This window comes from Eleutherodactylus coqui, chromosome 13 (genome assembly GCF_035609145.1).
Source record: "Eleutherodactylus coqui strain aEleCoq1 chromosome 13, aEleCoq1.hap1, whole genome shotgun sequence".
Taxonomy (NCBI): domain Eukaryota; kingdom Metazoa; phylum Chordata; class Amphibia; order Anura; family Eleutherodactylidae; genus Eleutherodactylus; species Eleutherodactylus coqui.
In genome coordinates this window covers 59,490,903-59,516,134 of record NC_089849.1, presented here as the reverse complement: position 1 = coordinate 59,516,134, position 25,232 = coordinate 59,490,903, and the positions used below count along the sequence as shown (strand labels likewise).

The 25,232-nt window shown below is 42.3% G+C and overlaps 1 protein-coding gene across 2 annotated transcripts in view; it reads left to right on the top strand.

Moving 5' to 3' along the window:
- Positions 1–25,232, top strand: part of LOC136588018 (protein MTSS 1-like) — a 125,780-nt gene that overhangs the window by 81,941 nt on the left and 18,607 nt on the right. For both annotated transcript variants that reach the window (XM_066586909.1, XM_066586908.1), the window contains exons 6-8: positions 4,326–4,400; positions 20,326–20,483; positions 20,995–21,102. In XM_066586909.1, the coding sequence (XP_066443006.1) occupies positions 4,326–4,400; positions 20,326–20,483; positions 20,995–21,102 (341 nt within the window). The remainder of the gene's footprint in view (positions 1–4,325; positions 4,401–20,325; positions 20,484–20,994; positions 21,103–25,232) is intronic.

Sequence of the window (25,232 nt, the reverse complement as noted above, 5' to 3'; positions counted from 1 at the left end):
GCAAATAGATTGCAAAATCTTTCAATCGTTTGAAAGATTCTTTGCTTGTAAGTGGGCCTATAATCTTTCACATCCATTGGTACCATCCAAGGGATTGAACGATCACATCCTCAAGTCCCCTTCAGGGACTAAAAAATAACGTTAATAAAGGGGGGAAAAATCCAGTGTAAAAAATAAATACACATTTTTTCCATAATATCCATTTTAAGTGGATAAAATGCAAAAAAAACCCAACACTGGTATTATCGTGTCCATAATGCCTCAAACAGTGAAAATATTTTATCGCGCACGGTGAACACCATAAAAATGATTTTAAAAAGTAATGCCTATTTTTATTTTAGTCTTCCAAAAAAAAACACAAAATAAAAAGCAATCCAAAAGCCACATGTACCTCAAAATGGTACCAATGTAAACGTAGCTGTTCAGATGCTCGTGGCCCTAAAGACTCCTTCCACCCCTCCCTCCATGTTTTTCGGTTTTGCGCTGCTTCTTTCGGTTGTGTGATATCCATGTCAGTATCAGTTCTGACAGTATCGGCCATCGTGTCCTTTTGGCCACCGGGTCTTCTTTTGCCGCTGATCTGTTCAAGTGTCAATAAAAAGCTGCAACTCTTTCCCCAAAAAACAAGACCTCTCACAGCTCTGCTGCTGGAAGAATGCAGCGATGCAGGTTCAATTGTTTTTCTTTTCTTTTTTACTGCGTAAAAGTAGAAAAAATTGACCACATATGTAAACTTAGTATTGCAGTGATCGTGCTGATCCAGGCAAGAAAATTCTTATGTTGTTTTTACTGAATGGTGAACGCCGTGAAAAAAAACCCCAAAACAATAGCGGCATTTCTGGGGCGTCTTTTTCACCCATAGAGAACAATAGGGCTTGTAAATCGCGGTAAAATAGAACGTGCTGCGTCCTTTTTTTACACGCGTATTATATGCTATGAATAAATGCTGGTGTGAGTGGAACAGCGAAAATCCAATGCATTGGATTTGCCATGATGCACCTCGTATAATGCAACTCAAATACGCTCGTGTGAGGCCGGCCGTACTTCTAGAACGTTGTATAGGTGTCCACAGCATATGCTTTGTATGGAGAGGGCTCAGGAGTCAAACCTGCTCCATACATAGCTGGCGTTGGCTGTCTTTGACTTCTGACATCCACCCGCAACGGCCACGGTCGGAGAGTTAACCCGATCGTGGCTGTTAACCCTTTAATTGCCACTGTCAGGACAATGATCGGTGTTGAAATGTCCTGGATAGGTTCCTCACCTGCACACGATACCATCTGGGTGTCATTGCAGTTTGGGGTCTTCTGAAACCCCCCAGGGCAGGGCTGGCCTATGCCCCCATCCTGAATGGTGCATTTTCTTTCATTTAGAAACTTTTTTTAAAAGTCTTTCAATATGTTATAGGGTATGTTAGATGGTACTACTAAAAAATAGCACTTGCCCCCAAAAAACAAGCCCATGTTTAGATATGTTAGTAAAAATTTTAGAGTTTTTTCTGTTTCTTCAAAAGAAGGAATTCCAGAACTGCAGAGTCGGACTTGGGCAAAAGCTCTTCAGTGTGCTTTGGTCGTGAAAGAGTAAAGAAGATTTAAGAGCTTGTGTTCTGGGAAATGTGTGTAATATATTTCAGAAGACTTTGCTGCGAAGTTAGAAAGGACGGGGTCGCAGAGCTAAATTTCAATTGAGAAAAGTGACTTTTTAGTTTTTTTGTTTTTGTTCTGTTACAGCTAGATCTCATGTGACGTCTACAAAGCTTAAGCCTGTCCTAACGCACCCGCTGCCTACACTTACTGTCAGCATGTTTAGTAGGGTTAAAGGTTGTCCGTCTGCTGGGTCATGCAATCCAAACTGCAGGCATCATGGTATATGAGAGCAGGAGGAGCTGAGCAGACTGATATATAGTTTTAGGAGGACAAATTCAGTATAACTTGTATTGTATTTGTTTATATTCCTGCACATGCCGAGCTTGATGGTCCTATCGGTGATTGACAGCTATATCTGTGTACACAATCCTACACAGCTGTCAGTGACTGATAGGACCGCCCACTGGACCTCTAAGACCAGAATGAGCAGAGATAGAAATGACTAAAACACAAGTTATAATGAATCTTTTTCTATAAAACTATATATCTGCTCAGCTCCTCCTGCTCTGTACCCCGATGCCTGCAGTTTAGGCAGCGTTCCCTTTAAGAGAAGAGAAGTAAGAAAATGCAAGTAGCATAGAAATTCCTCTATTCTAAACATGCATTTCCTGATTATCTATAGAACTGCTGTATATGCCCCAGTGTTTCCTTTTTTTAAAGTGGTTTTCTCATCTCCGAGAATCTGACTGCTGAAATTTCCTGTCCAGCCGGTGGTCCGGAGCATCACCGTGCCGGAGAAATCTGGAAGCCTACACCGTTCCAAACCAGAGCTGCACCACCTTCATTCTCAGAGTCAGAGCCCGCTTGACATGAGCATATGCCCAAAAATGTTTGTGTAAGCGCAGCGCATTTGTGCCGTGAACGATGCGCTTTTGTGTGCATTCCTCTACTATTTGCACTCTCAGGGCCAGCTCACATGGGCACGAGAGACACCCGTGCCATGATTTTAAAGTCTATTTAGCCTAATTAGTTCCAGATACTTTTTTTTCCCCACGGAATTGCACAGCGTATTCCGCAATTCCACGGGTATTGAGTGCGCACATCCCATAGACTTCTATGGGCTTTTGGTGTGCTAATGTGGACAAAAGTAGAGCAAGCTGCGTTTTTTTCCCCTCGCATGCATGGATTGCACTGGCAAAAACGTCTGAGTGTGCGCCCATTGAAATCAAGTTTTATGCGCATCGCGCACGCAAATACGGTTGTGTAAAGGGGCCGTCAGCGTTGGTCCGGTCACCTAATGAGTGATGGCAAATCCTAGTAATGAAATAACCCCTTTAAAATGAAGTATCCGTCATTCTTAGTCATCCTTCCATTCCAAAGAAAAGATTGGTGGGTTTTTTTGCTTTTTTTTTTTTCTTAATTGCCTAATAAAGAATATTTTTGTTTTCAGCGAACCAATAAAATGTGACAGTGACCAGAGTCCTTGATGTCACATCTATTGTAGATCCTGCTGTATCTCAAATATTGGTTAATGAAATACTGCTGCATGGAAACCTGAATGTTCTGTTTGCTTGAGCTGTTCTCTAAATATTTGCTGAGTTTCCAAACTTAAATAAAGACAGATTTGGCGCTGCGGCTAGTGGAGTTTTATGTCCAAAACATGCTCCAGACTTCCTGCTCAATCCCAGTCCGAAATGAGAAAATTCAGAGTCCTGGCCCTTTAATTGTTTTCCATTGCCTTTCTCCTAAAAAGGGGACAATGTGAGTGTGGTTGTTGCCTAAATACAATGCGGTGCTCTATATTCCTTACTGCTTTATCATACATGGCTGATTCTGTGCTATGTCTGAGACGTATACTTGTGTCCAAGGAACGGCCTTACAAAAGTTACCGGAGTTCAAATTCCACATGAGAAGTAGCAGCAAAGGTTCATGCGCCGGCACGCGGGAGATCGTTCTTGTAGACAGCGGTTTACAGCGAAGTTTCACCACTAAAAAAAAAATCTACATAAATGGTCATTTCCTAATATTTTATAGGCCATTTCCCAACAGAGCTTCAGAAAACTGCCTGGCTGGCAATACGGACATTTCAGGGAATTGAAATGTCTTCAGAGGGAAGTTTACTTTTATTGCTCTCGAGGCTTCATTTTGAGCCCCATCTAGTTCAGCGGCCCTCGGGTTCTCACCCTTCCTTCCCTTGTTCAGTACACCGGTCCATGTGTCAACTTTGCAAATGTGGGACTTAAGATCCTAGTTTTGGGGATTCTCATTGGTCAAGCAGTAATAAGTGTAGACTGCAGAGGAGACGTGGCTACCCATGTATGATCACTAGCGGTACGGTACTAGTGTATTTTTTGGGCTGTGTGCTGTCCATATAATTCCACAGACCGCATACAGCCCCATTATAGCCTATGGGATATAAACATGGATGTCTTTTAACACGGACCCATAGTCAACATGAAAAAATTCATGACCAGCCAATTCCTGTTTATGTTGGTGAGCTGGCCTGCAGCTAGTTATGCCAAAGTGTAACTAACTGATGGAATAGCAGAATTGGTTTTCACTTGGCTATAGCTAAAAAATGCCAGAACACCACCTTAAGGTCGCACGATAGTCAATCGGGGACTTGTATGTCTGTACTACAGTCTGATGGTTTGCGGTGGTACATTTTGTTAGAACTGCCTGAGGACTTATTCGATGTGTTCCATGTTGACTAATTCCTGTTCCGTGTCCCCCTTTCAGAGTATAAGAAGGCCCGAGCTGAGATTAAGAAGAAATCCTCCGATACAATAAAGTTGCAAAAGAAAGTGAAGAAAGGTAACGTAATATCGTGTCCTACATGTTCCCATAATGGTAATGCTCTTGCGCAGACGGTAGCAGACTGCATTCACATGTTGCAAACTTTGGTGTAGAGTCGTATCAATTAGAGATGAGCAAGTATACTCGCTAAGGCACATCACTCGAGCGAGTAGTGCCTTAGCCGAGTATCTCCACGCTCGTCTCTAAAGATTCGGGGGCCGGTGGCGGGCGGGGAGGAACGGAGCGGAGATCTCTCTCCCCCCCGCAACTCGCCTCTTACCCGCGCCGACCCCCGAATCTTTAGAGACGAGCGGGGAGATACTCGGCTAAGACACTACTCGCTCGAGTAATGTGCCTTAGCGAGTATACTTGCTCATCTCTAGTATCAATCTGTACCAAAATCAGCCGGTAACGTACAGATTTCATCCCCTTAAAGGGATTACATCTACTCTAAAAATCAACATGCTGCGTACTTAATTTCACAAGTCCAGTTTTGCTGTAGATTTTGTCCGTAGCACATGGATGAGATTTCTTGAAATTTCCTTCACGCTGCCGGTACTGTAAAATGTTGCAGATTTTTGTCAGTCAATTCCACTGTGGAAAATCCGCAAAATTTCCACCACATGCAACATACTCTTGTAGAACTGCATCTGTGCACACCAAAGACTGCAACAAATTACAGTACCATTCATGTGGGTAAGATCTGAGCAAATCTCTTCAAGATGCTGCAGAATTTGTGGTGTGACTATTATAATCAGTAGCGGGTCGAAGTTTGTTGTGAACCTTCACCTTGGATTTCGCTATAGAGTAGTAAATCGCTTGTTGAATCTGCATGTTATACATGCATTTACTTTGCGCCAGTTTGCAGCAGGTTTATCCGCCGCATGTGCACCTTCCCTAATTTTCCTGCGGGAGAGGCTACATTTTTCACAGTGGCCTTACTCAAGAACCTGCATCGTATTGAATGCTTTTAACAAAGAGTCAGCTCTGTAGTCCGGCTTACATTCATATTACTTTTACGTAGTTTTAACTACTTTCTGATAGAATTGTCTGTTCTTTTGCATTAGAAATATAAAGTCTTAGCGCCACAGATCTCGGCTGATGAGAATTCACAGGATTCATGGCTCAAAACGAAACTTCCTGCTGTAAATACATGCTAGATTGATAGAGTTGTTTTGTGGGGAAGGAAGTCTGACAGAGGAAATCGGAAAGACAGGAAATTGTGGGCCTTTCAGAGACCTGTATGGGGAGAAGGAATAAAAGTTCTCATCGTACTCCTCCAGTAATGTGCTGGATATTCCTCGTACACCCTGAACTGTGTGGAATACATATTACAACCCAAATTCCAAAAAAGTTGTGACGTTACGTAAATGTTAAGAAACATTGGAAATCTCATACAACCATATTTTATTTACAATAGAACACAGAACACATACCAGAAGGTGAAAGTGGGACCTTTTTCAATTTCATTTTTAAAAAATTAACGATTGTTGCTGCCATTAGAGATGAGCGAGCGTACTAGTTAATGACAGATACTCGAGCGAGCATCATGCTTTTCTAATACCTGCCTGCTCGCCTGCAAAGATTCGGGTGCCGGTGTGGGTGAGCACTGTGTAGCGGGAGTGAGCAAGAGGGAGGGGGGAGAGATATTCCCCCACCCCTCGGTCTCCCTCGCCGGCCCCCGAATCTTTGCGAGCAGGCAGGCACTTGAAAATGACGATACTCGCTCAAGTATATGTCCTTAACGAGTACACTCGCTCATCTCTAGCTGCCATCAATTGCTGAATATCTCAAAGTTGGAACAGGGTTAACAAAAGACTGGAAAAGTAAGTGGTCCTAATGATTAACAACTAGAAGGTCAAGTTTCTGCTAACTCACACAACTGTGTATAAAAAGAGCATGTTAGAGAGGCAGAGTCTCTCAGAAGCAAAGATGTTCAGAGGTTCATCAATCTGTGTAAAAATGGTTTCCATAAATTGTTCCACAATTTCAGAAAAAATGTTCTTCAATGTAAAGTTGACAAAACTTTGAATATCCCGCCACGGACAGTACATAATATCATCAAAAGTTTCAGAGATCTGGAGAAATTCATGTGCACAAGGACAAGGCCTACTGTCAATATTAGATGCTTGAGATATACAGGCCCTCAGGCGGCGCTGCATTAAAAACAGGCATGATTCTGTAATGCAAATCACAGGATGGGCTCAGCAATACTTCCAGAAATCATTGTTTGTGAACACAGTTCGCTGTGCAATCCACAAATGCAAGTTAAAGCTGCATCATGCAAAGAAGAAGCCATATATCAACACAATCCAGAAACACAAAGACGTCTTCTCTGGGCCAAAGCTTATTTAAAATGCACTGATGCAAAACTGAAAACTGTTCTGTGGTCAGATGAATCAAAATTTGAAGTTCTTTTTGGGAACCACAGACAGTGTTCTGCAGACTCTATCGAAGAGGAACAAGTGCACAGTTCAAAAGCCTTAATCTCTAATAGTATGGGGGCTTATTAGTGCCTATGACATGGGCAACCTACACATCCTGAAAGGCACTATCAATGCTGGGCAGTATACAGAGGTTTTAGAACAACATATGTGACCGTCATAACAGCATGGCTTCGCAGAAAGAGTCCGAGTGCTGAATTGGCCACCTGCAGTCCGGACCTTCCACCAATCAAAAATTTGACGCATTATAAAATGAAGAACCCAGTAAAGAAGACCCAGGACTGTTGAGCTGCTAGAATCCTACATAGGACAAGAATGGAACACCATTCCTCTCCCAAAACTCCAACATATTTGTCTCCTCGCTTCCCAGATGTTTACAAACTCTTGTAAAAAGAAAAGGTGGTGATATACAATGGTAGGCATGGCCCTGGCCCTACTTTTTTGAGATGTTGCTGCCATCAATTTCTGATTATTTTTCGATTTCATAAAGAAAATCTCAACTTTCACTTTCAACTTTTATGATATTTTTCAAGTCATTGTAAAGAAGAAAAAAATAATACATTTTGTACAATGTCCCAATTTTTTGGAATCGGGGTTGTGTATATAATGACACATTATTAATAATGTGATATATACAATGTAACATCGGTTACCACGTATCATTGCACCCTCTTCTGTCAGTATTGTTGGATGACTTCTATTCGGTGGGGTGATTTCTCTCACAAGGAAACCCAAACCTTCCTCACTAACTTTTTAATTTGTGTGGTTCCCCATGAACATCGATCTGTATTTACCTTGTATGCTGCTAAACAAGGTCAGTCTAGGGCAGATGCTGAAAGTTGCCCCTTCCAGCATCTAAACACTTTTGTATACAAATTGCACATTGGTGAAGACATTTGCTGGTGTGACGTCAGTAATGGCAGCAACCACCTCCCAACATGTTGCGTATTTGATGGTGTCAGTTGTTAGCAGATTATTAGTTACATCTGTTCCCTGGAAAGCTGGATGACACCTAGTATTAACCCCTTAACGCCACATGACAGAAGGTTATATTATAAGGGTCGTACTTAATGCAACATGACTAGAGATGAGCGAGCGTACTCGCTAAGGCAAACTACTCGAGCGAGTAGTGCCTTATGCGAGTACCTGCCCGCTCGTCTCTTAAAATTCGGGTGCCGGCGGGGGAGAGCCGTGAGTTGCGGGAGTGAGCAGGGGGGGATCGGGGGAGGGAGAGAGTGAGAGGTCTCCCCCACCCCCCGCCAGCAGCCAGATCTTTAGAGACGAGCGGGCAGGTACTCGCATAAGGCACTACTTGCTCGAGTAGTTTGCCTTAAGCGAGTATGCTCACTCATCTCTAAACATGACGTAACCTTACGTCATGTGGATGCTGCTAGATCAGAAGAGATCCCGCAGCATCCAACAGCAAGAGTCAGCTGTCGCCGATAGCCGGACTCCCATTGCAACATCAGGACAGCGACCCCCGCTGTTGACCCCTTACTTGCCGCTATCTATGTAGCTTGCAGCGTGTAAAGGGCTCACAGAGAGAGGGCGCTCCCTCTGTGACGTCATCGAACCCCGCTATGTAATTACGGAGAGATAACCGGTTGCCATGGCGACAGGACGGCGGATACTAGCGTCCTGCTTTGCTATTGCCTATGATCGCTGTAACAAGCAATAAGGCATTGCAGTACACAAGTCCTACAATGCTTTATTATAGCGGTCATAGGTGTTATGCATTAAGTTCCCTACAGGGACATAAAAAATGTTTTGTTGGTTTTTTTTTTTTGGTTTTTTTTTAAAGAACTATTAAAAAAATATTTAAAATTCCACATTTTGTATCGTCGTATCCGTAACGACTCGTACAAGTTAAACACCCTTTTTATCCTGCATGGCAAAAAGTGTTAAAAAACCTCTACAAATGTAGGCAAGCTGTTTTTTTTTGTTTTTTTTTTATTTTGCCTCCCAAAAACACAATAAAGGGATTAAAAAGCCGCATGTACCCCAAAATGGTACCCATAAAAACTACAGCTCATCACATTAAAAACAAGCCCTCACAGAGCTCTGTACAAAGAAAAATAAAAGTTGTAGGACTTTGAATGCAGCGATTTAGCAATAAAATTTTTTTCCAAAAAAGGGGTTTGTATTGTGGAAAAGCCTAAAAAAAAGAAGTAACAATTTTGGTATTGTTCCAACCGTACCGATCAGCAGAAAAAAATGTGTTGTCATTTATGCTGCATGATTAACGCTATAAAAACTAAAAACAATGACAGATTTGATGCGTCTTCTCTCCCTGCGATCATAAAAAAATTAAGTTTTACAATATAGTCTATGTCCTCAAAAATGGCACCAATACAAACTACAGTACGCCACGCAAAAAACAAGCCCTTATAGGGCCGCATCGACGGAAAAATACAAAAGGTTATGGCTTTTAAAAAATGGGGGTGAAAATTCACTAAAAATCGTTGCCTCCTCAACACCAAAATAGGCCATGTCCTTAAGGCTGCCTGTCCACAGGCGGGTTTTCATTGCGTTCACCGCGGTGATAATCCGGTCGCGGGGAACACAGTGAAAGCTCTCCATAGTGTTGCTATGGAGAGCGCTTTCCCCCGTCTACGAGCGGAGAATTCTTGCGATTCTCCACTTGCGGGCGGCAATTCGCAACATGCTGCGAATTTACCGCGATTCTCTGCGGTCAGCCTATCTGTCAGATAGGCTGACAGCGGAGATCCATCTGTCACCCAACTTTGCTAGGCTTTTGTTCCCTGCGCTGAGAGGCAGATGTGCCGTTTAGAGTACTGAGAAAGTTGGTTGACAACCCTTGCGGTAATTGCAGATGTGGCTTTGTTTACCTCCCAGCTTTCCCAGAAACAGATTGGACTTGGAAACCATTGAATATTTCTTTTCCTCCTTATCACCTTCATGGTGCCTATGTGCAGATTCCTGTAGCGCTGTAACACCAGGTTAGCTTGCTGTCATTTTGGCCATATTGGTTGTCACCCAGAATTCCTAAAAAATAAAGCCTACTAAGATCTGGCTGAATGGCTTATAAAGTCGCCATCACTCGTTCCAGTTAGTAAAACTGATAGAATACTTTTGCAGTTTTTCAAGGCCAGGAAATACATATGTGACCACAATTGCAATGTTTTGTGCACTTTATTGGTGGTACTGGGATTTACCACTAATCCAGATTTCAGTCTCCTTGAATGTTTCGGCCCTATTCTCAGCGGTCTTCATCTGCTTTCGTATTTTTCTGGTCAGAGAGCGCGTGTTCCCACAGCCATCCTGAGGAGTTACCTCACGGGTTTTCTCCTGAAAGGGGGTTTTGTCACTATGGTGGATTTTTCTTGGCATCGCTACTGGTCAGATCCCAAACACAAAGATGTTCCTCAGTTTATATGTATAAAGATGGATGTGTTTCTCCCTGGAAAATAAAAAATCCAGTGAGTAACCACCCAGTTTGTGTTAGGAATCACATCTCCGAAAACCACATTGTCAGCGCCGGAGCTTTTCCTATGTGTGTTTCCATTTACGTGAATATTCGGTTAATTTACTACCAATCCTCGTCCACCACAAGGCATTTTCCTACCCCAGTCCAGGCATGTACTAGAGTGCTGCCATCTTGTGTGACATCAGTATAATATATTATGTTTCCTTACACATATAGGGCATCCCTGAAGAAAATGCTGTTTCTATGGAAACCAACATTTGCTGTCTAACATAGGCAGGTAATAGCGTTCAGCTAGCATGCCCTTATAACACCCCAAGGATATGGAACCCCTCTGGTCTGAAGATCTGCAAAGCCTCACATGCCAACTCCATCCAGCTCATGAAACTGCTCTGGTCGGTAGAACCCATCAGTAACTTTTGCGCCGCCTCTTCCCCTCTTTGTTAATTCTGTAACTGGATTCCAGTGTTTGACATAAAGGAGCGAAGGTCCCTCTACATGGGCCAATTACTAGGCCTTAACGTTTCTGAGGAGGCTCGTTCACCCGACCATTAGGACAAACGTTAAAACCCAACGCACACGCCGGGTCGGATTCTGCAGCGGAATTCGACCCGTTGACCACTGCGGACCTGTACTGCAGATGTGTTGGCCGGCACATACGCAGTACAGATGACACCACACCGTTGCTAGGTGATGACACCTATTCTGCGGCTCGTCAATGGAAGCCGTCCGCTCGGATACCGGCTCAAAATGCTGGAATTCTGTCCGCCTGTGAATATAGCATGCCTGTAGCCAAAAATGTTCACACTTCTAATGGGAAAATGTCTTATGGGAAGGTTTCCCTGAACTTGAAAATCACAGGGTGAACCAGAAATGTAAGTTTTAAGAATAACCAGTTTGTAAGATGGACTACCATTAAAACTTAACCTTTACTATAACCTTAAAATATTCAATTCTATAGTGTATAATCTTATACAAAGGAGAGGGAGAAAGAAGAGGTAGAAAGAAAAAAGGTCAAGCTATCCCTACTCTGACGCTTTCTATCAATCTTGGGGAAACCCACTCTGACAACGGCGATCTGGTGGCCCATTCCAAAATTATTCGTCCAAACATACTCCAAGAGAATAATTATGTCAAGAATATGCCACTTGGACCATCACGTATACCACATATATGAACAGCCAGTCATGTATCCAATCACCAATACATGTGTATACAACACATACCTGGCGTTTCACCTCATGACCACAACATCTCTCTTAGGGTACAGATGTCCACCATCTCCTCAAGATTATCCCATTATAGCAGCATCTTTCAGTCATTATTCATTCCTAGGTCGTCTTCGACAAAGTCCCTTCCATTCATTGGTGCTCAAATACAACTGTAGAACGTTTAATAGCTATAAGAACCACTTGACCGTTGTGTCCCGACATATACATATCCATTGGGCGAAGGTTCGGCTGTATTGGAGTCATAGTGCGCATGCATCCTTTAGATGTAGACTTGATTTCGATTGCAGAATAGATCAAATGCCTGCCAGCATCCAATGGGAAACCCCTTAGCGGGTCTCAATATAACCCAAGCAGGAAGTTTTCCCTGTATCCAACTTGTACTCGACATAAAATTCTTGTCCTAGTAATATGGTTGTCATCTTCTGGTAGTGCGTATATGTCATAGACGAAGGATAATCATATCCTCATCCTTGAGCGTAACACATAACTTCTACCAATTCTTGACATGGCACATTTCAGACAAGGTGTTGTAGGTAATATGGCCAATATGACTATCCTAAAAGATGCATAATCGCATAGTTTACATTAATATATTAGGGCGGTCTCCTTGAAGGTCACCTACGTGAGTTAAATTATCTGACCTGGCAGGTGCTAATGTGGAGTTGGCTACAAGCAAGGCAGCAAATAAAAGCTCAGGCAATTGGTCTTCAGTTTTTGGTATGGAGTATGCACTGGGGAACTCTTTACACCACTTCATATCCTATGTTGACAGAAGATCACTGCTTTAAAAGGAAGAAGTTTAAAGGGCTTTCCTGGATTACAAAAAAAGTTTTGCGTTTTTTTTCCCCCCAGGCTGCAGGGGGAAGGGGTTAATGAGCAGGAAAAATATCTTACGGCCGTATACTCTAGACAAGCTATATTTTGGGGCTTAGAGGATCAGTACAAACTATCAGTGTGGAATTTTCCATTTCGGATGAATACCAGCTATATATAGCCGCTCATGCAGGTACATGATGTTTGCTGTTTGGTATCTAACGTTTGGCTGTACATTTCATGAGTTCTAAACAATCTTGGAAGATATGCATGTATTATATGAGCTCTGCACCTGCGCAGCATTATGATCCAGTATGTTTCAAAGAAGACAAACAGCTGAGAAAGCTGGAAAGATTTTTTTTAAAGTTTTTTTTATTTTTATTTGTTTGCTTAGAGATTGTTGTGAAAAATGTTTGACGTTGGTCAGATGGTTATGAAATGTTCCAGAGCAGGAGTTAAGGCGCATTCTTGAACTTAGCTTGGATCCAACATTTCCAAAGTTCACATTTGCAGACATGCTGCGAATGCATAAGAAAGTCTTCCTGTAACACTATGTAGAATAGTCCTACAATATAAACACACGTAGGCTGTGCTTTCCTAATCTTTCATCTATACAGTTTGGGTGGGGTACAACTTGGCACCCACTGTGAATAAAATCACAAGCCAAAAAGGATTCTTTATCTCCAGGAAATATTGTGATCATAAGCATGGCTTATTTACAGGATGGGAATTGGTGGTGGTCCACCTATTGGGACCCAAGCACACAATCGGGTACTGAGATGGGCAAAAAGAATAGGAGACTTCCAGGCAAGTTCTCCAATTTTACCACCTCTTCTTGGCTGCCATGTGTACATGTACAGTCTTACCATTAACCCCTTAGTGACGGCCCTATCGTAAAACTACGTCCTGCTGTTGCAGGACGTGTATGGAGGGAGGTAGCGGCGCTATCTCCCTCCATACAGCACTGGCATCAGCTGTTTATTACAGCTGACACCCGCGGGCAAAAGCTGCACTCGGCCGTTCACGGCTATTAACCCTTTAAATGCCGCTGTCAATTCTGACAGCGGCATTTAAATCCCCCGAACGCTGTTTGGGGGTCCCCCCCCCCCCCCCCCCCCCCCGCGCGGTGAGATCGGGGGAGCCGTGCAGGTGTCATGGCAGCCGGGGGCCTAATGAATGGCCCCAGGGCTGCCTTAGCAGACTGCCTATCAAGCCATCCACACAGGGCGGCTTGAAAGACTGCCTGTAAAAAAGCAGTATGACGTAATGCTATAGCATTACGTCATACTGCAGGAGCGATCAAAGCATCGCATGTTAAAGTCCCCCAGGGGGACTTCAAAGTAATGTAAAAAAAAAATCAATAACGTTTTTTTAATTGTTAAAAAAACAAAAATTAATAAAAGTTTTACTCACCCCCCTTTTGCCATATCCATTATTAAAAAATCAAAATCATAAAATAAAAATATGTATTTGATATCGCCGCGTCCGTAAAAGTCCGATCTATCAAAGTAGCGCATTATTTTTCCCGCTTGGTGAACGTCGTCTGAAAAAAAATAGAGCGCCAGAAATACACTTTTTTAGTTACCCTGTCTCCCAGAAAAAACGCAATAAAAAGCGCTCAAAAAGTCGTATGTATTCCAAATTAATACTATCGGAAACTTCAGGACATCCCGCAAAAAATGAGCCCTTGCTCAACTACATCTACGAAAAAATAAAAAAGTTATCGCGCGCGCAAAATGACCGCAGAAAATTAATTGAAAAAAATTAAATATCTTGAAAAAAAAAAAAGACTACAGCAAAAAAAATACTATACAAGTTTGGTATCGTAGTAATCGTACTGACCTATAGAATAAAAATATCAGGTCGTTTTTGTTGCAATTTGTGTGCTGTAGAAACAGGACGCACCGAAAGATGGTGGAATGTCGTTTTTTTTCCATTTCTTTCCGCTAAGAATTTTTTTAAAGTTTTTCAGTAAATTATATGGTACAATAAATAGTACCATTGAAAAATACAACTCATCCCGCAAAAAACAAGCCCTCATACAGCGACGTCGATGGATAAATAAAGGAGCTACGATTTTTTAAAAGGGAGTAGGAAAAAACAAAAATGGAACAAAGCTCCGTCACTAAGGGGTTAAGATCAAAGGCTTATAATGTAAAGATATAGGTGTAGGGTTGGGATACCCGTTTTAACCAGTACTCCACCCTCTGATAACTTTTACCTTGGATAATCCTTTAAATCAAAGCATCACCCACCTCTGTCAATGTCTACTTTGCAAAAAGATGCGAGCTAGAGACTTTCCAGTAGAGTGGCATCAGCACTGGCTTTTTATAATGCCATTCAGAAGGTGCTGTGGCACACAATGGGCATTACAGCCCATACTGTGTCAGGAAAACCAGAGAGATTTGGGAACTTTTTTTTATTTTATATATTGGATTGAGAACCTGTCAATCTTCAGATTTCTTAAGTGTTCCCGTTAAGACTCGTTACCACGTAATGCCCTTTGTCCAAGAAGCAGCTGTAAATTATCTCTGTGCACTTATTCAAGAGGGTGCATACAAAATAATCTTGCTGTGTAGACCCATTTGCATACCACACAGACTGTTTTTATAACTATAGTCTTTATTTCATTGACCGACAATACAAAATTCCTGCGAGTCCTATATGTTGTCAACTGTTCAGATAATAGCATGTTAGGGGGTTATTTATGGTTTCTGTAAGTCTGTAAATTACTATATATACTCGAGTATAAGCCTAGTTTTTCATCACAGTTTTTCGGCTTATACTCGAGTCAGGGAAGGGTTAAAAAAAAACACACCTACATACTCGCCTCCCCAGCCGGCGTTTGTGTCCCAGCAGTGGTGCAGCAAGCTGATTGAATTCCTCTGTTCCCGGCGGCGATACGGTAAGCTGCTTGAATTCTCCCTTCTGTCATCCCCCGCTGTACTCTCTGCTCGGCTCTGTTATCCCCCACCGTCAACGCTGTGATTGGATCGAGTTCCAGCCAATCACAGCCGGCGCTCGATCATTCACAGCCAATCAGTGAATGACATTCACTGATTGGCTGTGAATGATCGAGCGCCGGCTGTGATTGGCTGGCACTCGATCCACTCACAGCTCTTACTTACACAGCACTGACAGAGATGACAGAGCCGAGCAGAGAGGACAGCAGGGAGAATTCAAGTACCTTGCCGCACAGACAGATGCCGGCTGGGAGGTAAGTATGGAGGGTTTTTTTGGTTTTGTTTTTTTACCCAGTATATACTTAAGTATAGCTAGGCTTATACTCGAGTCAATAAGTTTTCCCATTTTTTTGTGGTAAAACTTATTGACTCGGCTTATACTCGGGTCGGCTAATACTCGAGTATATACGGTAGCTCTCTTCCAAAAGAGGAAGATGGCTACCTCATGGCCAAATCAAAGACTCCTCCAAAAAGAAAAGTGTCACTCATCTGTGAATAGCTATTTTGGATTTCTTTCCCCTCAATGGTACAAAGCGGGGTACTTGTTTTCTGAATGAGATGTCTTAAACACTGCTTTAGGGGGTATTGACTACAAAAGATCCAACAGGGTATGCAGACTTCAGGTAATGCCTCGTAGGAAAAAGTACCCCCTAGAGCTGCATCACTGGTATCTAATTCGGTCATGTAGTACCCTGCTTTATACCGACTAGGTGCAAGAACCCCAAAACAACTGTCTCTGGTTTGTTTGGAATGAAAAGATTTCTTTCCTTTCAGAGGATTGCTAATTTACATATTTTTTTTCCCATGGTGCATTGAAGTCTCTCTGAAACCACTACCCACATTTTCTTTAACATGTAGTTTTAAGGTTAATACTTCATTTTTATATACAGCTGCCTGGTTGGTATCTGTTTAGAGAGACGTTTTCATTTTGGGCCCCAAGAAACGAAATCTCAGGTGTACTTTTCGCTAGCTATAATCTCTACGGTGAGCTGTCTTCTCTATCCCCTCCTCTAGGTAAAGTAGGGCACACGTGCAGTATACCCTAAGGGGCAATGTCTGACATTTTTTGCTTTGTCTGTGGCAGCATTGTAACAGAATCCCCCCGCTCTACGGAGCAATGCATTGTGCATTGTGTGCAGGTTCAGGAGCTGAGGACCCTTCATCTATATTCCAAACGGAATCTTTAGGAAAGCGATGATCATTCCTTTTCAGGACGCACATTTTCTATGTTCCCTGTAGAGATTTAATTAACTCACCTGAAATCTCTACCGCAGTTCCAGACACGTTTCAAGTCGTGATTCTCAGGAGTAACTAATGGCCACAGGCTGTATAATGAAAACATTGATATTTCTGCTGGTAGCTGTTAGAAGTCCTCCCAGCGTCTATCAGGATGGTAAAATCAAAGCGTGTGCACATCCCATCGAGCAGTTGTATAATTCCTCATGCCTTGCCGTATTCACTGTATTGGCTAGAAGATCTGTATATATTATAGTTGTTCCTTTATTTCTTCGTAAGGTCGCCGGCTTATGTAGTATTTCATTTGCTTCGTCCTTTGCCGGAATTAAATGCTACCGGAAAACCACAATGCTCCATGTGAACAAGCCCTAATGGTACGTTCACATGGGTCTTTCTGTGGGTCTTGCGGAGTATTTTTACTGTTCAGTAATGCTTTGTAGAACATATGGTTGTACAGCTGCTGCGTGTCAGCTGTGTGAGGGCATGCGGGGAGTCTGACGTTCCAGCCATTTGTTCCTCCACATTCTTCAGCTGCATTTGCAGACTCTTCTCTTTATTTCTTAAGGGCTTTAAAAAGTTCTAAAACCTTCTTTTTTTTTTTTTTCTTTTTTTTTAAATGCTCACGCTGCTATTGGGGAAGCTTTATCCCAAGCTTAACACTAGTAATTAGGCTTTCCTATACCATTTAGGATAATGAGGACTGTATATGACACCTTCTTAGCAGATTCAAGACAGTAAAAACTTTACATAGGACACCTTCTTAGCAGAGTCAGGACAGTGATGACTGTATAGGATACCACCTTGACAGGTTCATGGCAGTGATGACTGTATAGACTGTCATGGATGGGAGAGGGGGAACCCCAACAGATCCCGCTACTGTTGCCAATATGCCACAGATCGACTGATCGAGTGCTCTCGCCACTGGAGTATAAGGGTATACACAGCAAGATAGTATTTCAAAATAAGATCAGATTTGGGATTCTGATCTTTGCAGACACTGAAGCAATGGGAAAGTCCGATGGTCTGACAATTTGGATAAGAAACCCTCTTAGCTTTAAGCCTCCACAGGACCACACCCCTGTCGGCCTTTTTGACGTCAAGGCGGGTTGAGTATATGCAGGGAAGATCTGTAGGAAACCCTGATTTAATATTTCGGCCATATTTTCCCCTGGAGGTGCTCCAATGGGGAAGTTATGGCTATCATGTTTAATATCAGGAATTTATCTATCCATAGATATGATGTATGATATGGGGCAGATGATCGGCTACACCTATGGGCAATTCTGGAGGTTCTGGGGGTCGCACAGAGATGGGAGTGACTGCGCCAAGTCCGCATTCTGAAAATGTAGCTGATGTTGAGCTGTGGCCTCTGTGTGACTCATAATCTCCAATATTAAATTCTCCTTTGATACAGACACTAGCATGTCTGTTATATCCGAGGTGTAAACCCTCACCAGCAGGCGGTCAGTTAATCTCTACCAGTCACTGCCTTAACTTGATTGCCTTCATGATCAAAAGGCTTCCTTAGGGAGACTGCACATCAGGGATGTGAGGGGGGGAAGGGGAGATTAGAACATTGAATCCATCTTTCCCAGTATCCTGAGCGGCAGGTTGCTATGGATAGTTGGAGAACACTTTATCAATATCTCTATACCACAAAGACCAACAACAGTTACTATATAGGACACCACCTTAGCAGACTCAAGACAGTGATGAATGTATAAAACACCTTCTTTGCAATTTCTGCACAATGACTACTGTATAGGACCAGTGCTGTGGAGTTTGAGTCCATAGAAATATACCAACTTCAGCTTATAAAAAGAAAAAAAAAGTTGTGTGTGATATGTATTTTTTGCTCTCCTTTCATAGGAATTTGCACATTCACAATTTTTAGTAAAGTTTTATGTTCTGAAATTGTTGATGAAAAGCCATATTAATACAGTTACTTTATCACTTAGAAAACATGAGTCCTATAGAAAGGAGTTGGAGTCTGGGAAAATTAAGGAGTTGGAGTCGGAGGTTTGGCTTCCCAACTCCACAGTCCTGTATAGGACACTTTCTGAGCAGGTTCAGGCCAATAATGACTATGTAGTCCACCTTCTGAGCAGGTTCAGGGCAATAAGGACTATGTAGTCCACCTTCTGAGCAGGTTCAGGCCAATAAGGACTATGTAGTCCACCTTCTAAGCAGGTTCAGGCCAATAACGACTATGTAGTTCACCTTCTGAGCAGGTTCAGGCCAATAACGACTATGTAGTTCACCTTCTGAGCAGGTTCAGGCCAATAACGACTATGTAGTTCACCTTCTGAGCAGGTTCAGGCCAATAACGACTATGTAGTTCACCTTCTGAGCAGGTTCAGGCCAATAACGACTATAGTTCACCTTCTGAGCAGGTTCAGGCCAATAACGACTATGTAGTTCACCTTCTGAGCAGGTTCAGGCCAATAACGACTATGTAGTTCACCTTCTGAGCAGGTTCAGGCCAATAACGACTATGTAGTTCACCTTCTGAGCAGGTTCAGGCCAATAACGACTATGTAGTTCACCTTCTGAGCAGGTTCAGGCCAATAACGACTATGTAGTTCACCTTCTGAGCAGGTTCAGGCCAATAACGACTATGTAGTTCACCTTCTGAGCAGGTTCAGGCCAATAACGACTATGTAGTTCACCTTCTGAGCAGGTTCAGGCCAATAACGACTATGTAGTTCACCTTCTGAGCAGGTTCAGGCCAATAACGACTATGTAGTTCACCTTCTGAGCAGGTTCAGGCCAATAACGACTATGTAGTTCACCTTCTGAGCAGGTTCAGGCCAATAACGACTATGTAGTTCACCTTCTGAGCAGGTTCAGGCCAATAACGACTTAAGTAGTCCACCTTCTGAGCAGGTGCAGGCCACTGATGGTTGTATAGGATACCACCAGGGCAGCTTCACAGCAGTGATGACTGTATAGACCACTTTAGCAGATTAAGGACAAAAATCATGGTACATGACACCCCCTGAGCACATTATGCACAGTGATGACTGTATAGGACACCGCCTCAGCAGACTTGGGATGATAATGACTGTATGGGACAGTACCTTGGCAGGTTCACAGCAGTGATGACTGTATAGAACAACTTGTGAGTTTGGGGTTGGATGGTTTTCAGATCAGATAGTCTGGGATGATTGCACCCCTCCACATAATCTCTATAATTGATTAGGTATTTGCAGTTGGATCGAACGTAACACTACAAAGTGTTAATCCACAGCCTTACATGGTAGAGTTCATCATCATCGTCATCTTCCAGGAAAGCTGTTCGGTTATTAAATGTTAGTCAGCGTAATTCTCCTTAATAGCTGTGTAGATATGACTTCAGCTTAATTTGATCATAAATAGAATTTATACCCTTGAGGTAATGACTGAGTCTTTCCTCTGAAGCTTCTATACATTATATAGTTTTCTTTTAATCGGCAAATCATGGTTGCAACAGTGATATCTGGAGGTTAAAAATGGTTCTGCACCATGTTCAAAAATCGTATTGATGAATGTTCAATGCTACATAGTATTTCTGTAATGACCAGAGATTTTGAAAACTTTGTCCTGAATCCAGATTTAAGGCCATTCTCCATGTAGGAATGTTACTGTTTACATGTTTTAATCTTATCTATTTGGTTACTTATCAATATTACTGCTCCTTATGTTACACTATTGGATGCTTAGTTCCAATATGTAAACTAAAGATAAGATGTTTAGTGGTAACACATGAGTACACCAGATCTCTGCTTGTTAAGGTCAAGTCTTGAAGGTCAATCTCTTGTTTTCCCATAGGCAAAGATGATGCTCGCATGCAGCTGGACAGTGTCTTGCAGGACGTCAATGACAAATACATGCTTCTTGAAGAAACTGAGAAGAAGGCTGTTTATCGAGCATTAGTGGAAGAACGAGGACGCTTCTGTATGTTTGTGTCTTTTCTCAAGCCTGTCTTGGTAAGTCCTGGAAGGTCATGCTGGGAGTTGTAATTTTGCAACAGCTGGAGAACCACAGATTGGAGACCATTGTTGTAGAAGGTGGATTGTTCACTTCAGCCATGCTGATACAGCAATATGGGAGAACTGCTCTAAAACAGAGTTAATATTTGTGTCCTACTTTACAAGTATCTCGCTTCGGTTCCCCCGTTAATTTTTGGAGGCACCATGAAGTCCATGTAAAGGTCAGAAAAACTTTTTGAATGAAGCTAGCCATTCGCATACCATTGTATTTGTTGTCCATGGGCTGTGTCTGACATTGTAGTTCGGCCCTATTCAAGTGAATCCGGCCAAGTTGTAATACCAGACACAGCCCATAGGCAGGAGTGGTGCTGTTTCTGGAAAAAAGATTGAGTTGCGTGCTTCATCAGTGATGTAATATAAGATCCAATCTACAAGTGAAATAGGGTTTTGGAATTATGTGGTCATACAACTGATTTTTGATTAATCATGGCATGCTCTTGTGTTATAGGATGAGGAGATCGGCATGCTGGGAGAAATTACTCACTTACAGACCATCCTGGAAGATCTGACAAATCTGACGACAGAACCAAATAAACTGCCCCCGTTGAGTGAGCAGGTAAAGTTTATTCTCATAGAGGGGGAATATTCAGGAGCGTGTTTCCAAAGTGAGTCAAGTCACAAGGAATTGTTTTAGAGAATACCCTGTTTCCCTGAAAATAAGACATACCCTGAAAATAAGACACAGCATGATTTTCCAGAATTTTTGAGGATGCAAAATTATTTTTCAGGCTTTTTGAGGATGCTTGAAATATAAGCCCTGCTAACAATTAATTTAAAAAGTCAATTTAAATAGTGTCCAGGCAGCTATACAAGTAAAAAAGTTAAACCTTTTTTGAACAAAAACTAATATAAGACACGGTCTTATTTTGGGGGAAACACTGTGTATATGTGTGTGTGTGTGTGTGTGTGTGTGTGTGTGTGTGTGTGTGTATATATGTATGTATGTATGTATGTATATATATATATATATATATATATATATATATGTATATGTGTGTATATATATATGTATATGTATGTATATATATATATATATATATATATATATATATATATATATATATATATATATATATATATATATATATATATATATTGATTGCATACACACGCGCATACACACATTTTTGTCATGTCATTGGAGAACTCTGTCCAGAATAGGACATGTTGCTTTTTAACTTATTTTTTTCATATCTGCATACCCAAATAGACATGAAAATCATCCAATGCATTTTGATTGGGTTGTTTGTGTTAAAGTTCTTTTTGGAAGGGACAAATTATTGGGCAGAGAATTCCTCCGAACACTCACTGGCCCTATATTCATGCAGTGTAAAGGAACCAACAATTGGCTGACAAGCAAGTAAACACTCCTTCATCAAGTGATCGGCTTGTTTATGCAAGCGTAAAAATTCTTGTTGTTGGGCTGCACATCTCCCCATGTAAATCTGGAGACGCACAGCTGATTGACAGCTGTATGAGGATGGATGGTAGATTAACCATCAGTTGTCCCCATATAGCAGATAATCTGCCCATGTACATGGAGAGAACAAGCGCTGACAGACATGCTGATTGTCTGCCAGTGGTCTTTAGCACGGGTAGATTATTATCTACCATGTAATAGGACCACTGGGCTCGGCGTGCTAATCTCAGCCACATCTATGATTGTACAGAATCTACTATACCTTGTAACCAGCATTTCAATGTCCTTAATTAGCATTACTAGCACATGTCACGGAAACGTTATATGGGATTGTCAGCTTTTAGCATGGTTCGCAACACAACCTTATGATTGGCCATCACTGTTTGAATCTGTGGAAGTCAGGAAGAAGAGGCAATAGCGCTCCCTGGAGTGCTATAGTACATTGCAGTCAATGTCTGTGCAGATGGGTCTGGTAAAGAAGCTCTTTTGTTTGAAGCATTCTACTGCTGATCAATAGGTTAGCGGTGACCTTCCAGTTTATCTATAAATTTGTACCATTACAGATCCCGATGATCAACTATTGATGACCCATCCTGAAGATCGGTTATCAGTATTTTAGTCTTGGAAAACCCCATTAAAGGAGTTGTACCAAGATCTAATGGGAAATAGCTTTGCGATTGGGGCAGGCTGACTGCTGAAACTCCCACCGAACTTGAGAGCACGGGTCCTGACGATCCCTGCTTGACTGAAGCGGAGTTCACACATTTGTGCTACCACTCCCTTAGTTTCAGTGACTGTATCAGACATTGCTGAGCATTTGTAATCTAATTCTCTGCGCTGTAATTGAAACGAATGAAGTAGAGTCGCGCATGCATGACCTCCGTTTCATTAATGCAGGGGCCATCGAGTCCACCATTCTCAGGATTGGTGGAGGTCTCAGTCTCGGCAGTTGGACTCCCTAGAATCATAACGTTATGCCCTATCCTGTGAATAGGGGATAACTTTGGATCTTAGCACAACCTCTTTAAATTTTTCAACCAATAGTCGCCCAAAATTGCCCATTTAAAGTAGCCTTTCTCTCATGTATAGAGCAGCTTTACTCCGATGTTTTTTGTACGTACGTACATAAGTGTACGGTTGATCCAACAAGTATTCTTTGTTTTTCGACCATGAAGAATGCCTGCATTGAAAATACTGATAGTTACATCCAGCAGTACCAGGCAAAACACTTGATAAAAGTCAAAGTAAATTAGTAGTTTTGAAAGTAGTCTTCATTAAAGTAGGCTTTTCGAATCAAAGGTCCCTTGTGTGCTTGTCAGTATCCTCTGGAGAACTGTAATCATGACCGGCCAAGTTCATTCATGGCAGGAATTGGGAGTCTATCGCTGCAGATATCCACGTGGTGTCCAGGGAATATGAACAGTGCTGGCTTCCAACAGCCCTTTGTATTATGAACTCACTCCTAGTTCCTTCCTCTGACCCGTTTCCTCGCTGTTTGCACGTTGTAATCTGCAGAAATTTCACAGGACACTATCCTCACATTCAATACTCAGAGCGCGAATTATCTCTTAACCTGAAATTCTAGGGGTCATCTGAAAACCATAAAGTTCTCTAATGAATGAGTCAGTTTCGGAAACTTTTTTTTAATAATGGCATCCTCATGGATAGACATACGGTACAGCTATACACCATATTAGATTACGTGAAGGTTTGTGACCCTGCGTCCTTCACTGTATTGTTTCCACTAGTTTAATGTAGCTTATATCCTGTTTATCTCTCCTAGCTTACAAATCCTCCATGTGTTAAAGGAAACCTCTATGCAAAGATTTCCTTTACAGCTGTTTAAAATTCCCGCGGTAATTTAACCGTATATACAGATCTGACGTTCTACTCAAAAATGGTATTGATCCCCAAGGATCGCTGCGCAATGTAGTAACTATATATACTGAGCAATCACTGCATTGGAAACAGCTAGTGCATGATATTTTGTGATCCGAGTACCACGTGATGGCCGTGTCATGATCTCCTCTCAGATAATGTGCTGACTTCTCTGAGAAGGCAACATTTGGCAGTCGTGGGTAAACGTGGTGACTTGAGTGATTTTTTTTTTTAACCACGGGCCTATTGTTGGTGCCCTGATGTGGGGTGCCAGTATTTCTGAAACCGTTCTACTTGGTGGCTGTTCCCAAACCACGTTTTCAAGAGTGTACCAAGGCTGGTTGAACCATGGACAGACGTTCAACAGAAGATCACACAGCAGCAAACCATGTGGGTTGATCATTGAAGGGAGTCTGGTGGCACGATTGGTACCTCAACACAGTAAACCAGCTGACACAGCACTACAACAGCAGGGAAGTTAGTCAAATTTCCACAATAACCATGCTATGTACCTTAAGTCAACTGGGGTTCAATAACCAAAGGCTGATGGGTTCCTCTGATGACTCCACTTCGACAGTAATGCCTCACTTGGACCCAGAGAAGATGTAAAATGGACCTTGGGCACTTGGCAGAATGTTCTCTGGATTGCCGAATCCCATTTCCTGCTGAACCATATGGATGGCCAGGTCAACGTTTGGCATAAACGGCATGAAGCCGTAACCCACCTGTGCACTGTGGGGGTTCAACAGTCTGGTGGTGGCAGTGTCATGCCCTAGGGAACATGTTCTTGGCCTGGCCTAGGACCTTTGATCTTTTATACTGGTATCTTTGAATCTTAAGTGCTAAAGGGACTTAAAACTGACCATATCTTCAGGAAGTCTTACCCCGATCACAGTGCCATATTTCAACAGGACAGCGCTCCACATCGTTGAAATCTGATCACTAGGGAGTGGTTGGAAGAACACTGAATTCTTCACACTTCCTTGGCCGCCAAAGTCACCGGACTGTAACCCCATTGAACATGTTTGGGATATGCTGGAAAGGGCTGCGAGAGTTGGTTCCACTTATCTGCATAATGTGCACCAACTGAAGGAGCTGCTGCAGCGGGCATGGGGCAAGTTGAGTATGGAGGATGTTTGCCACCCTGTGCAGTGTGTTTCCCTATGTCTGAAAACTGTGATCACCCAAAAAGGTGGACCAACCCATTATTGAGTAGGTGTTCCTAATGCACTGATTGTTCACTGTAGTGTGAGCGAGCAGCCACAAGAAATAATTTGTAGAGCCTTGCTTTTTTTGTTTCACCGATGATTGATTAGATGATGATCTAGCACAATAAATGGTAAGTGGCTTCACTGTTTCAAAGGATTCTCCATTTGGGCAATTTTTAC